At 37.3% G+C, this 19,846-nt stretch overlaps 1 protein-coding gene across 2 annotated transcripts in view; it reads right to left on the reverse strand.

Annotated features, from left to right (window-relative positions):
• Positions 1-19,846, reverse strand: part of LOC112047679 (phospholipid phosphatase 2) — a 108,349-nt gene that overhangs the window by 34,131 nt on the left and 54,372 nt on the right. For both annotated transcript variants that reach the window (XM_024084879.2, XM_024084880.2), the window contains exon 2: positions 3,405-3,498. In XM_024084879.2, coding sequence (XP_023940647.1) covers positions 3,405-3,498 — 94 coding nt within the window. The remainder of the gene's footprint in view (positions 1-3,404; positions 3,499-19,846) is intronic.

The raw sequence follows: 19,846 nt of genomic DNA on the forward strand, positions 1-19,846 counted from the left end.
TCATCATATTTTGCTTTCTGTAAACAAATACGGAATTCATTGCCTCACAGATCATCAACATATTAGTACATTATTTTCAAACATAGTAAACATGTAATATTGTGATTGGAACCATCCCATTAAGTTTGCAGTATTACTACTGTAACTTGTGACGGGCGGCCCCGCTCTTCCATAATATACAGGAAGAAATTTTTTTTAGTGCGGATATTTTTATATTTTGTACATAAACAAAATTTAATGATCACGTATTTTTTCTTTTTTTTTTTAATTCAAAAATAACAAAATTATCGTTAGCTAAAGTTATTTACTTTTGAACAGAATTTTAGGGTCACCCTATTGTGCGTTTATTTTATTTTCGTTTGATACCTAAAGGACGTCACCAGATCACTTTTAAGCTGAATATATCTTGTTTAGTAATAATATGTACATTATTTTGTTATTTTAGAGACATAAATTAAAAAAAAAAATTACATAAAATGTATCGAACTGTTTGTAGATTTATATTCTATTAATGATACAGAACCACGAAAAAAAATATCCGCACTAAAGACCGAATCACCCTGTATAGTAGACTAGTACATTTGATATAAATAATCATTAAAACTAAATTACTAATAATATACAAAAGTGCATGTGTTTGTGTTTGTGAGTGGTTTGTGTGTGTTGTGTTTGAGTGGTGTGTGTGAGTATGTGTACATGAGCATGCGAGTTTGTGCAAGTTTTTATATTCCGATTTATGCTACACTTGATGCAAAAGGTTTTCGGCTTGATTATAGTTAAGTTTAAGTAACCAATCTGTAAGAATTTTTTTGCAGTTATGTGAATTTAAATCATCGATGTTACTATAACTAAAATCTAGCCGAACCGACTGCGTCATGTGGTCACATCACTAGTTGCATATACATGCATTGCAATGCCTACGACTATCAACTCCATCTTGTTCAGTTCCATATAAGGCATAATTTACGGTGGAAGAAGGCGCATGCAGACGCCTAGGTATAATATAACATCTTTTTAACATGAAAATTCACGACTTCAAGACGTATTTCAGGGATGATGACAGTTTTTTCAATCTATAATATAAAAATGAATCGTTGGTAAGCGCATAACTCACCAACGCCTGGACCAATTTGGTCAATTTTTTTTTAAATGTTCGTTGAAGTTCGAAGAATGGTTTTTACGGCGAGAAAAATTTGAATAATATCCGGAAAAACCATAAAAATAGCCCTTTTTTCCCATACAATACTTATGGTAGGGCTAGGGTAGGGGTAGAGTAGGAGTACGGTAGGGTTAGGGTAGGGTAGGGTACTCTTTCAAACATAATAATCATGGTGGTGCATTTCATCAAAAATATATAATGGTATTAAATTCAAAATTGTGCATGTATAATCCACTTGATTAGTAAATTCGGATCACTTTTTGCTGTGATTTTGTAGACACAATAACATATCTACTAGTATAAAATATCGTTGATGTGTGCTAGATTGATATACAGCCGTTTTGTGTGATTGAATAACATAAATTCACATTTACAATACCAGTAGGATTACTGCATTGCAACTAAAGGAAGCTGATAATGTAAATCACAAAAACAGTTCAAAGTGATAAATCTCTACAACATATCAATTTAAACACAACGTGTATGTTATTCGTGTTATTTACTGTTATTACAACCATTTTGTTGTGCAATCCATTTGTTATAGACGCTGTATTGATGTTTAATAAATGTTGCAATCTAATTGCGTGTGGGTCTGCGATGCTTTCTGTGCGATGCGGTGAAAGATTTACAGCGTTCAATTTTGTAATTCGTAATTCTTCAAAATATTCCTGAATAAAGATTTATTTTATAGTAGCGGACGCCCGCGGTTTCATCCGCGTGAAATTTAGTTTTTCACAAATCCTTCGGGAGCCATGGATTCTCCGGGATAAAATGCCTATGTGTTAATCCATGCTATTATATATCTCAATACCAAATTTCAGCTAATTCGGTTAAGTAGTCGAGGCATGAAAGAGTAACAAACATTCATATCATTAAAATCATCAGTTTTCGCAAATCTCGGGAAACCATGGATTTTTCAGAATAAAAAGTAGCTTATGTGTTAATCCAGAGTAAAATCCATTTCCATTCCAAATTTTAGCCTAATCGCTTCAGTAATAGCGGCGTTAAAGAGTAACAAACATCCAAACATCCATACAAACTTTCGCGTTTATAATATTAGTAGGATGCAACTTGCGGACGCCCACGACTTCGTTCGGGTGAAACCCTACCCCTACCCGTCCGTACTCCCACTCTACACCTATCCTACCTATTCCCTACCCCTAATCTAATAGAGATAATTATAATTTATGCAATAGACATAATCAAGTAGCCAGATAATCCACCAACAGCTTGCTCTTCAATATGGCCTTATCGATTTTGAGATGCCTTAGGTACTATAGGTACGACCCAGCGTCAGTTCTTGAAAATAGCAGTGCATTGCTCTACTGGGACCGCAAGATTATCACTGACAGGTATATTGTTGTTAATAGACCTGATATAGTGCTAGTCGATCGATCAGTGCCTCGTGCAATAATTGTTGATATTGCTGTTCCACGTCGAAAAGGAAAAAGTATCAAAATACTTGGACCTAGCTCACGAGATTACCGCCATGTGGAATGTTGAGTCAATTAGTATTGTTCCGATAATTGTTTCAGTCAATGGTCTTATAGCGAAAAGTTTTGACCAACACCATATTATGAAGCTTTCACTTAACTGTTGGATCAAGGGTCGGATACAAGACATACGGAACAAGGCAGTGATTCTTGAGACGGCGCGTATTGTGAAGAGGTTCCTCATTCTGGAGCCCTGACCACCGGTTACTTGGGCACTCAAAAGTCCCGCAGCGGGAGGGATGATTTTTTTTATAACTTTTTAATAGTGTTTTTTATATTTATATTAACATTATTAAAAATTAAAAGAAAAGAGAACTAATAACTAAATTAGAGTTAAAGTATAATTTATGCAAAAGAGGACCTATAAAGTAAAAGTCTGTATCAGTATGTTATCGCCGCGTTGCAAAGACTTGCGGTACGGACGGCTTCAGAGTGCTCGTGGCGTTCGAGCCGTCCACATCTCTTGTTGTGTAATTCTTTATGGGATACTTGGGATAGGCGGGGAGAGTGACTTGAGTGAGGGGAGTGTTTGTTAACAGACAAAGGATCCTTTAACCCTACACACATCGTTCACAAGTGTGGGACTTCACTCAAGGTCATTCTCTGCCATTCTACGGTCATAGTTTGATTCCAGTTTGTTTTGTTAATTAAGTTGTCCCGACAAATGTTGTGAATGAAACAACCTTTGTTCGACATTCGTTTTCTTATTTTGTAATCACCTTTGAGTCTGCTAAAAAGTATATAGAACTCACCGAGTAGTAGTATAGGGAGGTCTATGAGCACGTGCCACAGGAGGCCGTGACGACCCTGCATCTCCGCTGCTGGCGCGGGCGGTTCTGTCACCGACTGGAACAATATAAAAGCAATTGTAATACACTAGGGAAAATAAGAAAATGTTCTGACAAGGTTTGTTTAATATAAAAATTTAAAAAAAAAAGTTAAAACAACATATTTCTGTACTCCCCATTACAAACGATTCATAATAATAAGTAGTTACAACAGGTGTAGAGTAGGGTAGGGGTAGCCTTGGGTAGGGGTAGGGGTAGGGTAGGAGTAGGATAGGGGTAGGTTGGAGTAGGGTAATGTCCCCTACATTACTCTAGTCCAATCTACTCCTATCCTACTAGGGCAAAAGTTCTTAAAAGTCAAACCTTGACCGGGGCCACTAGTCGTTTAATATTTTTTTGACAAAGTACCTTTATTATGACAGCTTTAGCGGGCCCGAGTCTTGGGGCCCCCAAGACAACTTTGCGTTTGACGCTAACTGTTTTATGTTTCCTTGATAAGTTGTATTTAAAATATTAAAAAAATAATGAGAATGGCGTCCTCAGCATTAATTTACTTAAAAATATGTGTTTTGTATATTTATTTTACGTAAACAATTCCTCGTCTCTGCTGCCCTTTAGTATTTTTTTATCCCTTAACTTTTTCTACTAGCCATTTGCTGCCCGCGAGTATTTTATCGAAAAGCCGACAGTCAGGGAGTGCGGTTTTAATCTACCGTTATGAGCCATTTAAAAAATCTTTATATTCCTCTATCGCGCGGAGCATAATACTGCTCGCCTATTGGCCTTAGTTTACTTTATGTTTTTTTACATGTCACGTAACGGATACGATGGGCGACCGGTCGTCCATTTAGGAGTCAAATGGCTAGTTTATATTATAGTAAAACATCTTTTCTCTATCGCCCCGGGCCCCCGAAGGACTTAGTCCGCCACTGTATGACAGAATCACGTTTGCAGGGTCAGATAAATACATAGCAGGGGCGATGGTTCCTAACAACCCGATTCCTATCGAATTACCTTTTATAAATGCACGAGTTTTGCGGACGTACATAATTTAACGTACTTAGTCAAAAACACACTCAGACTAAAAAAAACAAACGCACGGATTACCTACAAGAAAATTTCAGTCTTCGCTACTGGTACATAGTAAACAATAAAGATGTTTGAAACATACAAGTAAAGTAATTACCTATTGAAACACAGCTGGTTTTATTTTCCCGAGTTCCCTACTTTCTTCAGTCGTAAAGTACTAAGTGAGTAACAGTGATAGCCCAGTGGATATGACCTCTGCCTCCGATTCCGGAGGGTGTGGGTTCGAATCCGGTTCGGGGCATGCACCTCCAACTTTTCAGTTGTGTGCATTTTAAGAAATTAAATATCACGTGTCTCAATCGGTGAAGGAAAACATCGTGAGGAAACCTGCATACCAGAGAATTATCTTCATTCTCTGCGTGTGTGAAGTCTGCCAATCCGCATTGGGCCAGCGTGGTGGACTATTGGCCTAACCCCTCTCATTCTGAGAGGAGACTCGAGCTCAGTAGTGAGCCGAATATGGGTTGATGACGTAAAGTACTAAGTACTAGAAGGTTCTCTCAAGTTATTAATGTTCAGTGAATGTTATGGCTCGTATTATTGCTGTCCTTAGCAACCATTAGAGTATTTCTACTGCTTCCTAAGCTTCTTAATGAAGCCGCTAAATGTTTTAACTGTTATTGTTAAGGTTTAACTGCCTCATTGATGCGTAGACGGTTACGGATTGATCAGGGTTCGAATACCGGTAAACATTAATATAAATTAATTTTTATTCAGTTTTCTCTTATAAAACTGAAATTTGCAGTTGTCATTGTGGACCTCCATGCCTTTTTTTATTGTTTACAAGTTAGCCCCTGACTACAATCTCACCTGATGGTAAGTGATGATGAGTCTTAGATGGAAGCGGGCTAACTTGTAGGGAGGAGGATGAAAATCCACACCCGTTTCGGTTTCTACACGGCATCGTACCGGAACGCTAAATGGCTTGGCGGTACGTTTTCGCCGGTAGGGTGGAACTAGCCACGGCCGAATCCTCCCACCAACCAGACCTGGACCAATTAAGAAAATCTCAATCTGCCCAGCCGGGGATCGAACCCAGGACCTCCGTTTTGTAAATCCACCGCGCATACCACTGCGTCAAAAGTTGCCGCAAAGTGGTCTTGACGTTTATATTTAAATATTTTACACTTTTTATTAAATATGCATTTCATATTGAAAACCCCACCCAAATCGAATATGAATGTCTTTGAGAAAACTGATACATATATATAATATACTGTATTGTATTGTATACTATGGGTTACAACAGTAAATATACACGGTTCTAATCCAAAATCTCTACGAAATTGGTTAAAAATTCTTAACTCACGTTGACGAGCAGTTAGAATTTTAAGAAGTTTGTAATGCTTGAGTTTATTTGAGGGACTGAACTGTAGATAACAGGGTTAGTCACAGACGGTAACTGCGCGGTTAACTCGGTCCCAGTTAACACGGTTAACTGTAATCGTTAAACTGCCGATGTACGGCCTACCGTGCAGTTTAACAACCATACAGTTCAGAAATCATTAATTACAGCTCGTGCAACTCGGCCTGTGGAAAATTACCTACAATAAACATAGAACACTGAGCATAGAACACCGGAATTTACCGGACCGAATCTACTTATGATGATATTTAGACACCATATGCTATATGGTGCCAATACGTATTGGAGCTCCAGGCCTGCTCCTATGCGTTTTTGAAATTCCAGTCAGTTTTTTGCTTAGTAGTTTTCTGAGGAAGCATACTTAATTGTGTAAAAAGATTTTAAAAAGTAAAACCTTGTCAAAATACAATTTGATCCTAATTTTCCAATTTATTTCGTTTATGACATCTCGAAATAATATTACAAATGTACAAGAAGGATTTGTTTATTAAATATAGGTATCCCGCTCCCGTGGGATGTCGGGGACACAGACTACTGACTGACTAATTATTCTTGTATTGTTTATAGGCTATGTTTTGTTTACAATATACCTTTCCATAGTTGAAAGATTTTAAAATCCGTTTTCTTAGTGGTTTAGGCGTGAAAACCAAACAAACAAACTTATTTTCATATTTCCAAATACACTCCGTAAAGTGCATTTACCTAAATGCAGACTACTTCTTATAAGCTAACTGTATGATAGTTAAACTGTGGTATTAGTTCACAGTGTATGGTGTTGCAATGGTTCACTGTTTAAGACCGGAACGTTTGTTTAGGGAAATGCAGTCACCTACAATTGGGCAGACAATAATAATTAATGCTTTTTAAATAGTTTTTGGATACAATTTTCCTACAGTAAAATTCGGAGTCGTTCGTAAAAAATCTGCTTCTGTTTTGGATACATTTATTCTACAGTAAAATTCAGTTTAAAATAAACGCATTTAAATTTAATTTAAGACGTTTCTTCGTAATAATTATATATAAATGGCTTTACATTTCTACATAATAATAATTCTACATACAAAATGTCTTCATGTTTCTACATAACAATAATTCTACATATGAAATGGCTACACGATTCTACATAAAATGGCTTGTCAAACACGACTGGCATCTGTAAAGCTTGTCTTCTGCCAAATTATTCACCATTATACAGTTGGCAGTTTATGCCCTTTAACGATGTAATTTATAGCTAATTAATGCGGCTACACCCTGTATTGTGTGCTGTTTAAATTGTGGAATTTGAGGTAAACAATTATAGTTACAAGTGACATCATTCGTAGCTATTCATGTCTAATGCCAACCATACACGATCAGGTTTACTGTTCAGTTTGCAGCGCGCTTAGAGTGTGGACAGTGAAAAAAATTTCAAAATCATAACCATATATAAATAAATATATTTAATTAAACAATACACACATAACTACCCAGCACAAAGGAATGTTAGGACAGCTGTAGTATTTTTTTTTATTCTCTACAAGTTAGTCTTAACTATAATCTCACTAAATGTTAAGTGATGATGCAATCTAAGATGTAAGCGGGCTAACTTGTTAGGAGTAGGATGAAAATCCACACCCCTTTCGGTTTCTACACGACATCAAAACGCTAACACGCTTGGCGGTACGTCTTTGCCAGTAGGATGGTAACTAGCCACGGCCGAAACCTTTACCAGCCAGATCTGGACCAATAAAGAAAACCGCAATCGAACCCAGGACCTCCGTCTTATAAATCCAAATCAAATCAAATCAAAATCAAATCAAAAATCATTTATTTCAAGTAGGCTCAGTTTACAAGCACTTTTGACACGTCAGTTGACTATTTGTAAAGATTCTACCACCGGTTCGGAAGGCAGGTTCTGCTGAGAAGATACCGGCAAGAAACTCAACAGTTGCTCTTTTGAAAAAGTCATACAGTATTATAATTTACAATTGATAACAATTACAATTTCTTATAGTTTTATTTCCTGTGTGAAGGTGGAAGCTGATCCAATGGCCTCCAAGCGCTTTTATCTTTAAGGAACTCATCAATGTTGTAGTAACCTCGACTAAGTAAATGTTTTTTAACACATTGCTTAAAGCTATGCATTGGCAGGTCCATCACAGTCTTGGGGATCTTGTTATAGAAGAGTACACCCAAACCTACAAAAGATTTTTTTACTCTTTGGAGACGATATGCAGAAATAACTAACTTATGCCCGTGTCTAGTAAGACGTGGGTTTAAATCTCCTTTTCGTTTGTACAAATTAATATTTTGTCTTACATAGACTATACTGTTATATATATATTGACAGGCTACTGTTAGTATACCTATTTCTTTAAACTTTTGACGAAGGGACTCGCGTGATTTTAATTGATATATTGCTCGAATTGCTCTTTTTTGAAGTACAAATATAGATTGTATATCGGCAGCCTTGCCCCACAATAAATCCACTCCACTACGCACACCACTAGGCCACGGAGTCACACAAATATTTTCTAGTTGTAATAGACAAACCCACGGCCTCAGATGCAGTAGGCGGAACTATTATCCACTGCACCATAAGGTAGTCACTATTATACATTATGCAGAAAATTGAAGTCAACCACTTCCACGATTGATTCTTCATTGAATTGAGTTGATAAACAGTCGTGAAAACCGGACACTTCAATAACAGTTGAAACTTCCAGTTCAATAAATTAAACAAACACTATTCAAAGATCAATTACATTCAAACATCAGCTGAGTTTATACAATGCTTCGTCAATGACAATGGACTTTAGCCTGCAATAGCTAGACAAACCTCATTTATGACAAACTTGTCAGACAACTCCTACCATAGACATGAAATGATTCCTCATAACATCCCAAAGAAATTTACTACCAACCAAAGCCAATCCTATAAACACTTAAGTGGGGTCGGCAATGTGTCAATGTTTCTTTTTTTTTATTTCAAGTGGGTTTTACAAGCACTTTTGAAACGCCGAGTTTGACTACTTGTAAAGACTCTACCATTCGCATCTATCATTCGTCAACCTAACTTCTACTCCTTTTATTTTATTTACTAGCGGACGTCTGCGACTTCGTCCACGTAAAAATCGGTGTAAACTTTTTTTCCCTATTTAATCCCATAATGTTTTATATGTCACACATAAGTCTGTTAACCCTTTTACATAGATATAACTTAAAATATGAGCGGTTTAGATTGAAATTTGGTATGGGTAATGGGTATGGTATATTAATTACATCTACAAAGTGATAAAATAAAATGAATTTTTTGGGGTTTCCTCCCTACATGCAAAGTGAGGAATTTTTTATCCTGTATCCCGTGGTTTTCGGTATTTTTGTGCATTAAATAAGGGATAGATATAGAGTGCTAATATAATCTACGGAACCCTACACTGCGCGTGGCCCGACACGCATTTTTTTAATATTTTACCCTTAAGTCACCACGGGGCACCACGGTCCAAACACAATAATTGGCTACCGTACTTACACCTATAAATTTCCTTCATGAAGCAAGTCTGACCACCGCTGGTCCACGGTCTACAATGACAAAGGCATATCGCGTCCGCAGACATCTAGGCCATCTAGACTGCGCGCTATCTGGCACCTACAGTTACTTTCGACCACATACTTATAGAGAAATGCATTGCCCTTGACGTGAGTTAGAACAACGTTTGCTTAACGTGAAGGGACAATTAATAACATTACTTTGCTATTTTCCAGCACACTTGTCGCTTTAATCTTTATGCTTTAGGTGCCTCGTTTAGTCAAGTGGTTAACATACTTGTATATAGAAACGAATAATGAGGCTTCGAGTTCTCTAGAACTAAACCGACTTCAAAATCACAAAAATAAACTAAAAAGCGAATAAAAATGTATGTGCTACCTTCTGTTCAGTTTGAAGGCGGTTCAATTTTTTTGTTAAAAAGGTTTTATTTTTCTGTTTTTGTATCCTAATTCCTAGCATAGTGAACGAAAGCGCAACAGTACGTGCAATTTCGTTATTTTCATTTTAACACAAAACTACTGAACCGTTTTTCATGAAAATTAAATGGAACCAATCTGGAAGTATACTATTTCAAACAAAAAAAGAATTTTCAAAATTGGTTGAGAAATTACGAAGTTATGCGGTAACAAACATAATAAAAAATTAAACATACGCGTCGAGTTGAAAACCTTCTCCTTTTTTTTGAAGTCGGTTAAAAAGCCGCTCCGGCTAACCACTGGATACCAAAGCGTAACGTGAAATAATAAATTAGCATACCTATTCAGTTCTATCTTAAAAGATAACAGGCAGTCTTCGGTCAATCGACGCCAGTCCAACACGCAGATTAGAGTAATCGTATTGGATACGGCACTCGGTTTCTCTAATTTGCTTATCTTTTACAATGAGATAAAAGATACACCGAGTATCTGGTCAACCAAGCAGGAAAGCTTGTTGTGAAAATATTCTTATCTTGAAAACCTAATGATGTTCAAAGAAAACAGGTTACAAAGAATTTCACTTTCGAATCTTATAAATGACGTTGTTTTATCTTTGTAATTGTTTTTCAATCTACTTTATGAATTTGGGATGGTAAGTTTAGATAGCAAAGGTACTTAAAGCTGGAGGTTTACTTAAATAAATTAAAAAAAAAATTAGTTATTTAATAACACTAATATTAGAAAGGCGTGTGTGTGTAAATGTGTTTCATACTCTTTTGTTGTTTGGAATGGAGATAGAGCCAACCAGAAATTATGTGTGGGCTCCCCACTAGTGGGTGCAGATGCCCCAACGAGGAAGACGGGCTTTCGAAATACGGCGCTACACCGCGAAACGAGAGCCTTCAAAAATTGGTTAGATAGGCAATGAACTACGGTCAAAGGGTCGCAAGTCGACCTAGGTTGGTTGACCCCAGCTGACGGGCTATGAAGAGTAGGTTATGGGTCTAGTGTAGGTCGAGAATAGTGTGTTCTATGTATTACCCGCCCCGCAAACCACCGCAAGCCGCTTCCAGCACTATGCACCTGAATGTCCAAATTCACACGCGCTTAATTTCGTCAAGTAGGCTACAACAACATATTGTCTCAATGCAACAAAAAGTCCGTCAAAACGACACGCATTTGCTTTCAACTGTCAGCAGACGACTCTAAAATTTCAATAAACCCCACCGGAACTATGGAGTTTTCCACGATAAGAAACTGATAAGAAACATTCCAGAACAGTCCTCTAAGCCGAGGTCCGAGTCTCACAGGGGACGCCCATAGAGTCGTTTCATCCTCTGTCTTTCTTTCAGCCTTCTGGTCTCATCAGGCGATGCTGCTGTGTTCGCCCAAGCCCCCCGATGACGTCGCGACTAAAATACGACTATCTATGTGTTTTAAATCTATGCAGTGTATATTGAATACTGTGGTTTAACCTGAACCGAAACCAGTTAGTTCCCATATCGTCGCTTAACGATTGTTATTCACGCGATGGTTCTCGAAGGCATCTTTTCAATGGCCACAATACCGCTTCTGACTAACTTAAGAATTCAATACTGACTACATAGTTAATAGAAAACGATGTTAGACCTCTCTGGTGCAGCAGATAAAGCCACGCTTTATAACCGAGGGGTATTTCGATTCGAAACCTGGGTCAAGTTAAAACTAAAATAATTATTACACTAATATTAATAGGCGAAAGTTTGTGTGTACGTTTGATCCTCCTTTACGCTGCGCCTACTGAAGCTATTTGCCTGAAATTTGGAATAGAAATAGATTTTACTCTGGATTAACATATAAATTTACCGGGTAAAAGCATCTCCCTTAATATCCAAAATTGTAGACTTTATACTTTTAATTTTCAATTAAAATAAATCATTGAATATTGTACTAAACTATTTCACTTTCTCGCAATTGTAGTGAAAAGCAGAGTGTAACACGTGGGGCTAAACCCATTATAAACTCGGTTCCTATTTAGGCGGCCCTCGCCTTACGTCTCGGGCCCTAAAAATACCTCGTTTAAAATGGGTTTTTTTAGCCCCTTGTTTAACAATCTACTATTTCATCACGAAAAAATTCATGTGAAAAACTTTTCCAAACGGGCGAAGTTGCTAGTAACTTATAAAGATAAGGTTTGATTTTTTGACGCTGTAACTTCAAAACTACTTAACCGACTTAAAAAATTCTTTGACCATTAGAAAGCTACATCTTTACCGAGTGACAAAGGCTTTATTTAATCCCATAACCCGTTAGTCCCACGGGAACGGAAACTACGCGGTTGAAAACACAGGTCGTTTTCTAGTGTGTAATAAAAAAGACTTGTGATATTGTAGGAAAGAGTTCAACGTTCAAACATAAAATGTATGTATTTATGCGAGCTTGTATTAGGTACAATAATAATTTATTAATCCGCAATCAAGTTGTCCGTGGGTTGAATTGCAAATAATATAGCTAACGTTTTAATTATTCGCGGGCAGCGGACGAGCCATTTTGGGATGCTTGTCAAACTGTCAGTGACTTGAGACGCAAACGGATTATAGGTAGGTATAATTACGCGCTGTGTTGAAGACCTATTTCGTTTTAATTAGTCTTTGCTCAGTACTTCGTTCGTTATAATTTTTAAAAGGAGCAACTGTTGAGTTTCTTGCAGCTACCGAACCGGTGGTAGAGGAACCGGCACCGGAAGGTACTTTCGTCGTTATCAACCCATATTCGGCTCTCTGCTGAGCTCAAGTCTCCTCTCAGAATGAGAGACGCAAACGGATTATAGGTAGGTATAATTACGCGCTGTGTTGAAGACCTATTTCGTTTTAATTAGTCTTTGCTCAGTACTTCGTTCGTTATAATTTTTAAAAGGAGCAACTGTTGAGTTTCTTGCAGCTACCGAACCGGTGGTAGAGGAACCGGCACCGGAAGGTACTTTCGTCGTTATCAACCCATATTCGGCTCTCTGCTGAGCTCAAGTCTCCTCTCAGAATGAGAGGAGTTAGGCCAATAGTCCACCACGCTGGCCTAATGCGGATTGGCCAGCGTGGTGGACTATAAGACATCACACACGCAGAGAGTGTAAAAAATTCTCTGATATGCAGGTTTCCTCACAATGTTTTCCTTCACCATTTGAGACACGTGATATTTTTAATTTCTGAAAATGCACATAACTGAAAAGTTGGAGGTGAGGATTTGGATGCCCCGGACCGGATTCGAGCCCACACCCTCCGGAATCGGAGGCAGAGGTCATATCTACTGGGCTATTACGTAACTCAGAAGGTAGAGTCTTTACAAATAGTGAATTTTGACGTTTCAAAACTGATAAATGATAATTAAAATAAATACTCTGGTAACTCAGTTAGCTACCAGAATCAAGAATTTTCGTAAATAAAAAACTTGATCGTCTCATCGAGATGAAGCTACTTACAAAAATTAGCTTGTTAGTAATCAGGTTACTTGCGTAATTCGTTTTTATGGGCAAACGGGGATAAAATATAGCCTATGTTACAAGCTGACAATGTAGTTTTTTTGTTGGTGAAAGAATTTTGAAAATTGGTTTAAAATTATACCACCAATTTGAAAGCTTGTTTTTTTTGGTTTAGGCAAAAAATCGTTACAAATAAACAGATCCACATTCACAATTATTTACAATATATTAATTAGGTTGTATTCACATTACTCATAGTACCTATAGATTATGAAGGTAAATATAAACATTGGCTATTTACAAAACCAAATAATTATTTACGTACAAACATAAAGTACATAGATAACGTCCAGTTATAATTCAATCAATGGCGTAATACTTTACTGCTTATGACAAGAGATTACATCTATTTATTTAAATTGTTTAATTAATATTCATAAGCGCACGTTCACATGTGTCACTTTGTTTTTATAGAAGTTTTTTTTTGAATCTTTGTTTAAAGTTTGTTCACCTTTAATTAGGTGCGACACAATTATGCCTTAACTAGCTTAGCCCTGAGGTTTTCCTTGTGTAGATTGCGTTCCTATGGTAATATACAGATAAATACTTTGTTTTTAGGGTTCCAAACGTACGTAAAACGCAAAAACGGAACCCTTATAATATCACGCGTACACGTTCGAATGACCCTCTGTTTTTAAATCTGATAGATCAACTAAGCGAACATCTGTGACGACGATAATTCTGCGGGCTGGGATCGAACCCAGGACCTCACCTTCCATGGTTAACATACACTGATTCCATAAAAGTGGAACTATTGGTACAATACAAAAGATCAATAAAGATTACAAGCCACTGATTATGCAGTTCATTTTAAATAACACTGCATAAGTACCTCGATAGTATATCTGTGTAAGCCAATTTGTTGAGCTTTCTAGCTAAGCGTGAAAGTGGAGGCCAGAATAGTGCTATAAGCGCCAATATAATCGTAAGTATACGTTCTAAATCAAATCTAATAAATCAATTTATTTTTAATACATCATCAAACTTGCATTTAGTCTTAGTTGAAACACAAAACAGACTATATACTTACTTGTGGGCTAAGTAGTGATGTGTGTATTATTTAAGTATACATTTATTAATTATTTACATATCGTTACTGCAATAGAACCGATAAATGACATCTTTGTTAACGGTTAACCTGCCTACCAGTGAACCTTTATAGAGTTGTCGTCAATCTTTTTCCACAAAACTATTCCGATCCTGTTATTATCAATACCATCCAGCAGTGATCGTTATAAAGCTTGCTAACCTACAATGGAGTAGCGTTGAATGAATCCCAATTTGATCCTAAATCCCCCCCTCCCTCTCCCAAAAGAGAGGTCCTTTAAGGAGAAAAGTCAATAAATATATGACTATGATGATTAGGAATAAAATAAAAGTAGTTAGTCCAAAGTGTGTCAGCGAGTGTGAACACGCCTTAACTGCATTTTATAAAAGGCATTACAAACTACGCGACTCCGCATCGACAGGTTGTGACACTGAGAGGGGACAAGTGTGACAGTTTCACTTTTACCTAAAGATTAGTAGATATAGTGATTTCATTTACCACGCTGGCAGATGATTTATTGCTGTGAAATCAGTAATGGGAAGAGAAAATGCATGGATTCAAGTGTAGGTATAAAAATACTATGTTACACTAAAAAAATGTTTATGACAATGACATATTTTATAGACCTTATAGATGCAAAAATGCACTGCCAACCCTAAGGACTCAATATAAACCCGTATTGGACCACAAAATACATAGTTGGACAAGGAATTTTACAATTTTTACTTAGTGCATACCTTAGTTAAATACCATACCAGTGTATTGGGGAGGAGGGGTGTTGAAATACCTTCTTCCAAACTCCGGGCTGGAAATAAAAGCTTAGTAGGTTTCTTCCTTACCCGACCCCGACTTTGAATTTTACAATTTTTACTTAGTGCATACCCTAGTTAAATACCATACCAGTGCATTGGGGAGGAGGGGGGGTGAAATACCTTCTTCCAAACTCCGGGCTGGAAATAAAAGCTTAGTAGGTTCCAAAACCCGACCGGATTTCAAAAAAAGCCCTCGCTATCCGAAGGCACATAGGCTAACCACTGGACCTTCGAGGCAGGTGAGGCAGTAACTCATTAGCCCTTACATTATCTTACGCAAGACCTTTCTCTCATGAGTTACGTGGCTCATTTTCATACTTATTATTATACAACATTGTAATCCGTCCGTATAGGTTTATAGCATAAAGAGCTTAAAAGACCGATCATAAAACTACTGGGAAAACAAATTTCATATGTAGATATACAAATACTTTAGAACAAGTGGAATTTCCATAATTGTTTCTTTAAAAATACAAGAGATCTACTGTAAAAGTCAAAATTCATTTACTTCAATTAAGTTTACTTTACAAGCACTTGCAAAACGTCAGGCAATAATATTATTAGATAATGGTGATAATAATTGATCGAAAACTTAAAATTTAAGTTACGGGTTCGAAGATCCTCATCCTCTCATCCTATAAGAAACCTTAATATAAGAGAGGGAACTTGGTATTTTTTTTTATTGTCATATTTTGAAATCGATTTTTTGTAGATGGTTAGGTACATAGAAAGTTATCCTAGAGACCCAGAAAAACAGTGACCTACAAAAAGGTACCCACATTTTACGTAACCTTTGCTTTCTCCTCGTCTTATTACACCTTTCCCGTTGTGACGTAGTAGGTATAATCAAGGACCTCATGAAACGTAATGAGATTGGAAAAGTTTCTAGAAAAGACTGCCTCAACAAAAAGCCCCACTACCTTAACGATTAAAAGGGATCGGACTAAAATCTGAGAGATCTTAGATTTGGTTTTATTGAACTACTAGTAGTAGCGGTTTCACCCGCGTGCTTCCCGTTCCTGTAGGAATACGAGGATAAAATATAGCCTTCCTTGATAAATGGGCTATCTAACACTGAAAGAATTTTTCAAATCGGACCAGTATTTCCTGAGATTAGCGCGAAATCAAACAAACAAACAAACTCTTCAGCTTTATAATATTAGTATAGATTGTAGTACTTAGTCTAAAGACATCGCTTATTTAGAAGGAAATCTGTAATGTCATCATTTTATTACCCTTTCTACAATGTTCCTCTGGTGAAGGAGCCACCTCTCTCCTGTAAGAGAGAGGATTTAGAGCCCACAATGCTTCTCCTAAGTCCTATGCGATTTGATGTACGGTCACTATCAGACATTGATGATAATGTATTCCTGAGCACAACAATTGCATAACAACATTCAAACTCAAGGGCTTCCTCTTTAAAAGGAAGCATACCCAATATTTCACAATCCGACCCAGAGCTCGTCTCGATGGCCTTCCCATTACCCTAATGACTAACCCCTTGACTAGAGTTCCCCAAACTTTTTTGTGTCGTAGACCCCTTGCCATGTTTTTCCGGGTTGGGTAGACCCCCTACTTACCTGATATTGATTTCCTGTAAAATTCTAACTGTAGTTAAGTTTAGTGTTAAAAACAAAATAAAAATATTTTTAGTGAGAAGGATGAACCTGATGATTTAATAATAAAGATATAATTAAGATATTATGATGTAAGTAAATAGGTACTATCAGTGGATGTGTTGAGATCCACTGTCGTGGACCCCCATTTTCATTTCATGGACCCCCAAACGTTTTTTCGCTGACGTAGACCCCTTGAAGGTTGTCATAGACCCCTAGGGGTCCATATAGACCACTTTGGGAATCACTGCCCTAGACCAAAGAGAAAAAAAACACCTAAAATCTGAAAACAAAAGCTCACAGAGTTATTGTACTGATTATATTGTATCGTGAACTCTGTTAAATCAAAAAGCATGTAATTTGTTAATATAAAGGGCCAACAGTCAGACAAATAGCATGTTCGGAACTTGAACAAGAGTTTTAGACGAGGTTTCCACAAGGGCGCATTTGTCCTGAGGGCAAGAAAGGGCAAAAATCTTTTTACAAGGCCGCTTGTTAGTGGAATGTAGTAACAAGATACAGCTACATGCTCATTATAAGGGTGAGGGTACACTTGGAACTTGCTTACTTTTACGAATTATCATTGAAATAAGTAAAAACACAGTACTGAAGAAGCCTGTATCTTATCGGTTTACAGCGATCTTTTCCAGGCTCATAACAATTGCCTTATAGGAACAGCCTCGCTAGAGGTTAGCCATAGAGTGGAATCTATAAAGGGAGGTTACCCCTCTGTCAAAATTATTTGATCATGATCAAACTGTGTCTATTTCATTGTGTTAAAATTACACGTGTGTGTGTAAAGATTTAAAAATAGTTGTGTGTAGTGTAAGGACGCAGGATATATTTATTTTATGATTTGATGTGCCAGTTTACCTCGTCCATCTCAAAAAAACGACAGACAATTTTGGTGGTGAATTTGAAGGCCATAAAAGTCTAATAGAAGGGAATTGGTCTGAGCTTCCAGGCAACCTTAGAATAAGATAAAAAGCCTTAGGAGGTTTCGATTCCCTGGCGGTTAAATAAAAGGCATAAAGCCGCATTACGATGTTAATGTATTTTCGCAGCTTCCACTTTACTGTAATGCAGTGTCAAAAGAACCATATTATAACACATAGATTTTTCCTTTTTCCACCATCAACATCACCATTATCAGCCGATGGAGTCCACTGCAGAACGTAGGCCTTTTATAGGAACTTCCAAACAACACGAGGCGCCTGCACCCAGCGAAAAATTTCACCGAATCATTTCACCGCTAGTTGCATCGACTGCTGACAGAAGGGCTCATTTTTGCGTAAAGGATCAGCATGGCTGTCCAGTGACCAGCGCGGAAATTCAGCCAGTATTCTTGCCACTATTCTACGTGGTTGATTTGTATAGTTATTAGGATAAATTAGCTTAAGTTCCTTGTATTTCTCAAGTGCAGACTAACCTTAACAAGAATCGTTCACCTCGCCGACCCTAATGTTATTTATGTTCGGGCGCAGATAACCGCCCTTTGATGTCCATCTGCAGTGTTATAATAATGTAATCGTTACTGCACATTATTGTCCAATTACATAAACCACGTTATCAACCCATATTCGGCTCACTGCTGAGCTCGAGTCTCCTCTCAGAATGAGGGGTTAGGCCAATCCACCACGCTGGCCCAATGCGGATTGGCAGACTTCACACACTCAGAGAATTAAGAAAATTCTCTGGTATGCAGGTTTCCTCATGATGTTACCCTTCACCGTTCGAGACACGTGATATTTAATTTCTTAAAATGCACACAACTGAAAAGTTGGAGGTGCATGTCCCGGACCGGATTCGAACCCACATCTTCCGGAAACTGAGGCAGAGGTCATATCCACTGGACTATCATAAACCACGGCGGTGCACAATGTAAACTATTAACAATAATGATCTTCCTAAGCTGTACTTATTTAAAAATCACATGTCACGGTGTTTTTTGTACTTACGAGGTAAAGTTTGTGGTATTGTAGGGGGTAATCTCAGATCTAATAAAAACCACGTTACTTTTGCTATATTTTATTCCAATAGTCTCATTGGAACGAGAACTACACGGGTAAAACCGCGAGGAAATATATTTTCACAATTTATCTTTACCATATTAAATTTTTATGGGCCGTGACAGCCCAATGGATATGACCTCTGCCACCGATTCCAGAGGGTGTGGGTTCGAATCCGGTCCGGGGGTAACGTGTCTCAAACGGTTAAGAAAAAACATCGTGAGGAAACCTGCACTACGGAGATTTTTTTTAATTCTCTGCATATGTGAAGTCTGCTATTGGGTCAGCGTGGTGGAAAATTGGCCTAACCCCTCTCATTCTGTGAGGAGACTCGACCTCATTAGTGAGCCAAATATAAGTTGATGATGATGATGATGATATTCACTTTAAAAACATAATTTTTTAATAGAGAAACACTTTCCATGGCAACACAAATCTACGTTAACAATGTATTTGGTCTTGTACCTATTCTATATTTTATTTTCATTTTTAATTTAATTTGGTAATTATGTCTGTTGGTGTCATTTTTTCTTTTTTATTTCTAATTTCATTTAATTTAATTTAGTAATTGTGACTGTATTTATCTTTTTCTTAATTTCATTTCATTTAATTTGGTAATTCTGACTATTTGTATTTTTTTATATTTGCACACTATTAATTTAGTGGAATGTTGTATTCTTGCAAATAAACAATTATTATTATTATTATAATGGATTTGAAGGGTAAAATCGGTCACCAACAGCTTTCCCGTGCCCTAAACCTGTCAAGACATATCTCAGAGTGATGACAACGTTGTGTAGAACGTGACACAGCCACGCGATGTCGCCTGCGAGCTTCCATTCAAGAGCAAATTGCCGTGACGACGTGAAAGTACGTCATTATTCTTAGCTATAACGTGCTGGTGCTTAGTGATCGATATAGTGGTCGATCACGACTTTGAAAGAACGAAGCCTTTTCGTCAAACACAATATTCAAAGTTTGTAGGTACTCTTCGATGGTTTTTTAAT

The sequence above is a fragment of the Bicyclus anynana genome, chromosome 20 (genome assembly GCF_947172395.1).
Source record: "Bicyclus anynana chromosome 20, ilBicAnyn1.1, whole genome shotgun sequence".
NCBI classification, from domain to species: domain Eukaryota; kingdom Metazoa; phylum Arthropoda; class Insecta; order Lepidoptera; family Nymphalidae; genus Bicyclus; species Bicyclus anynana.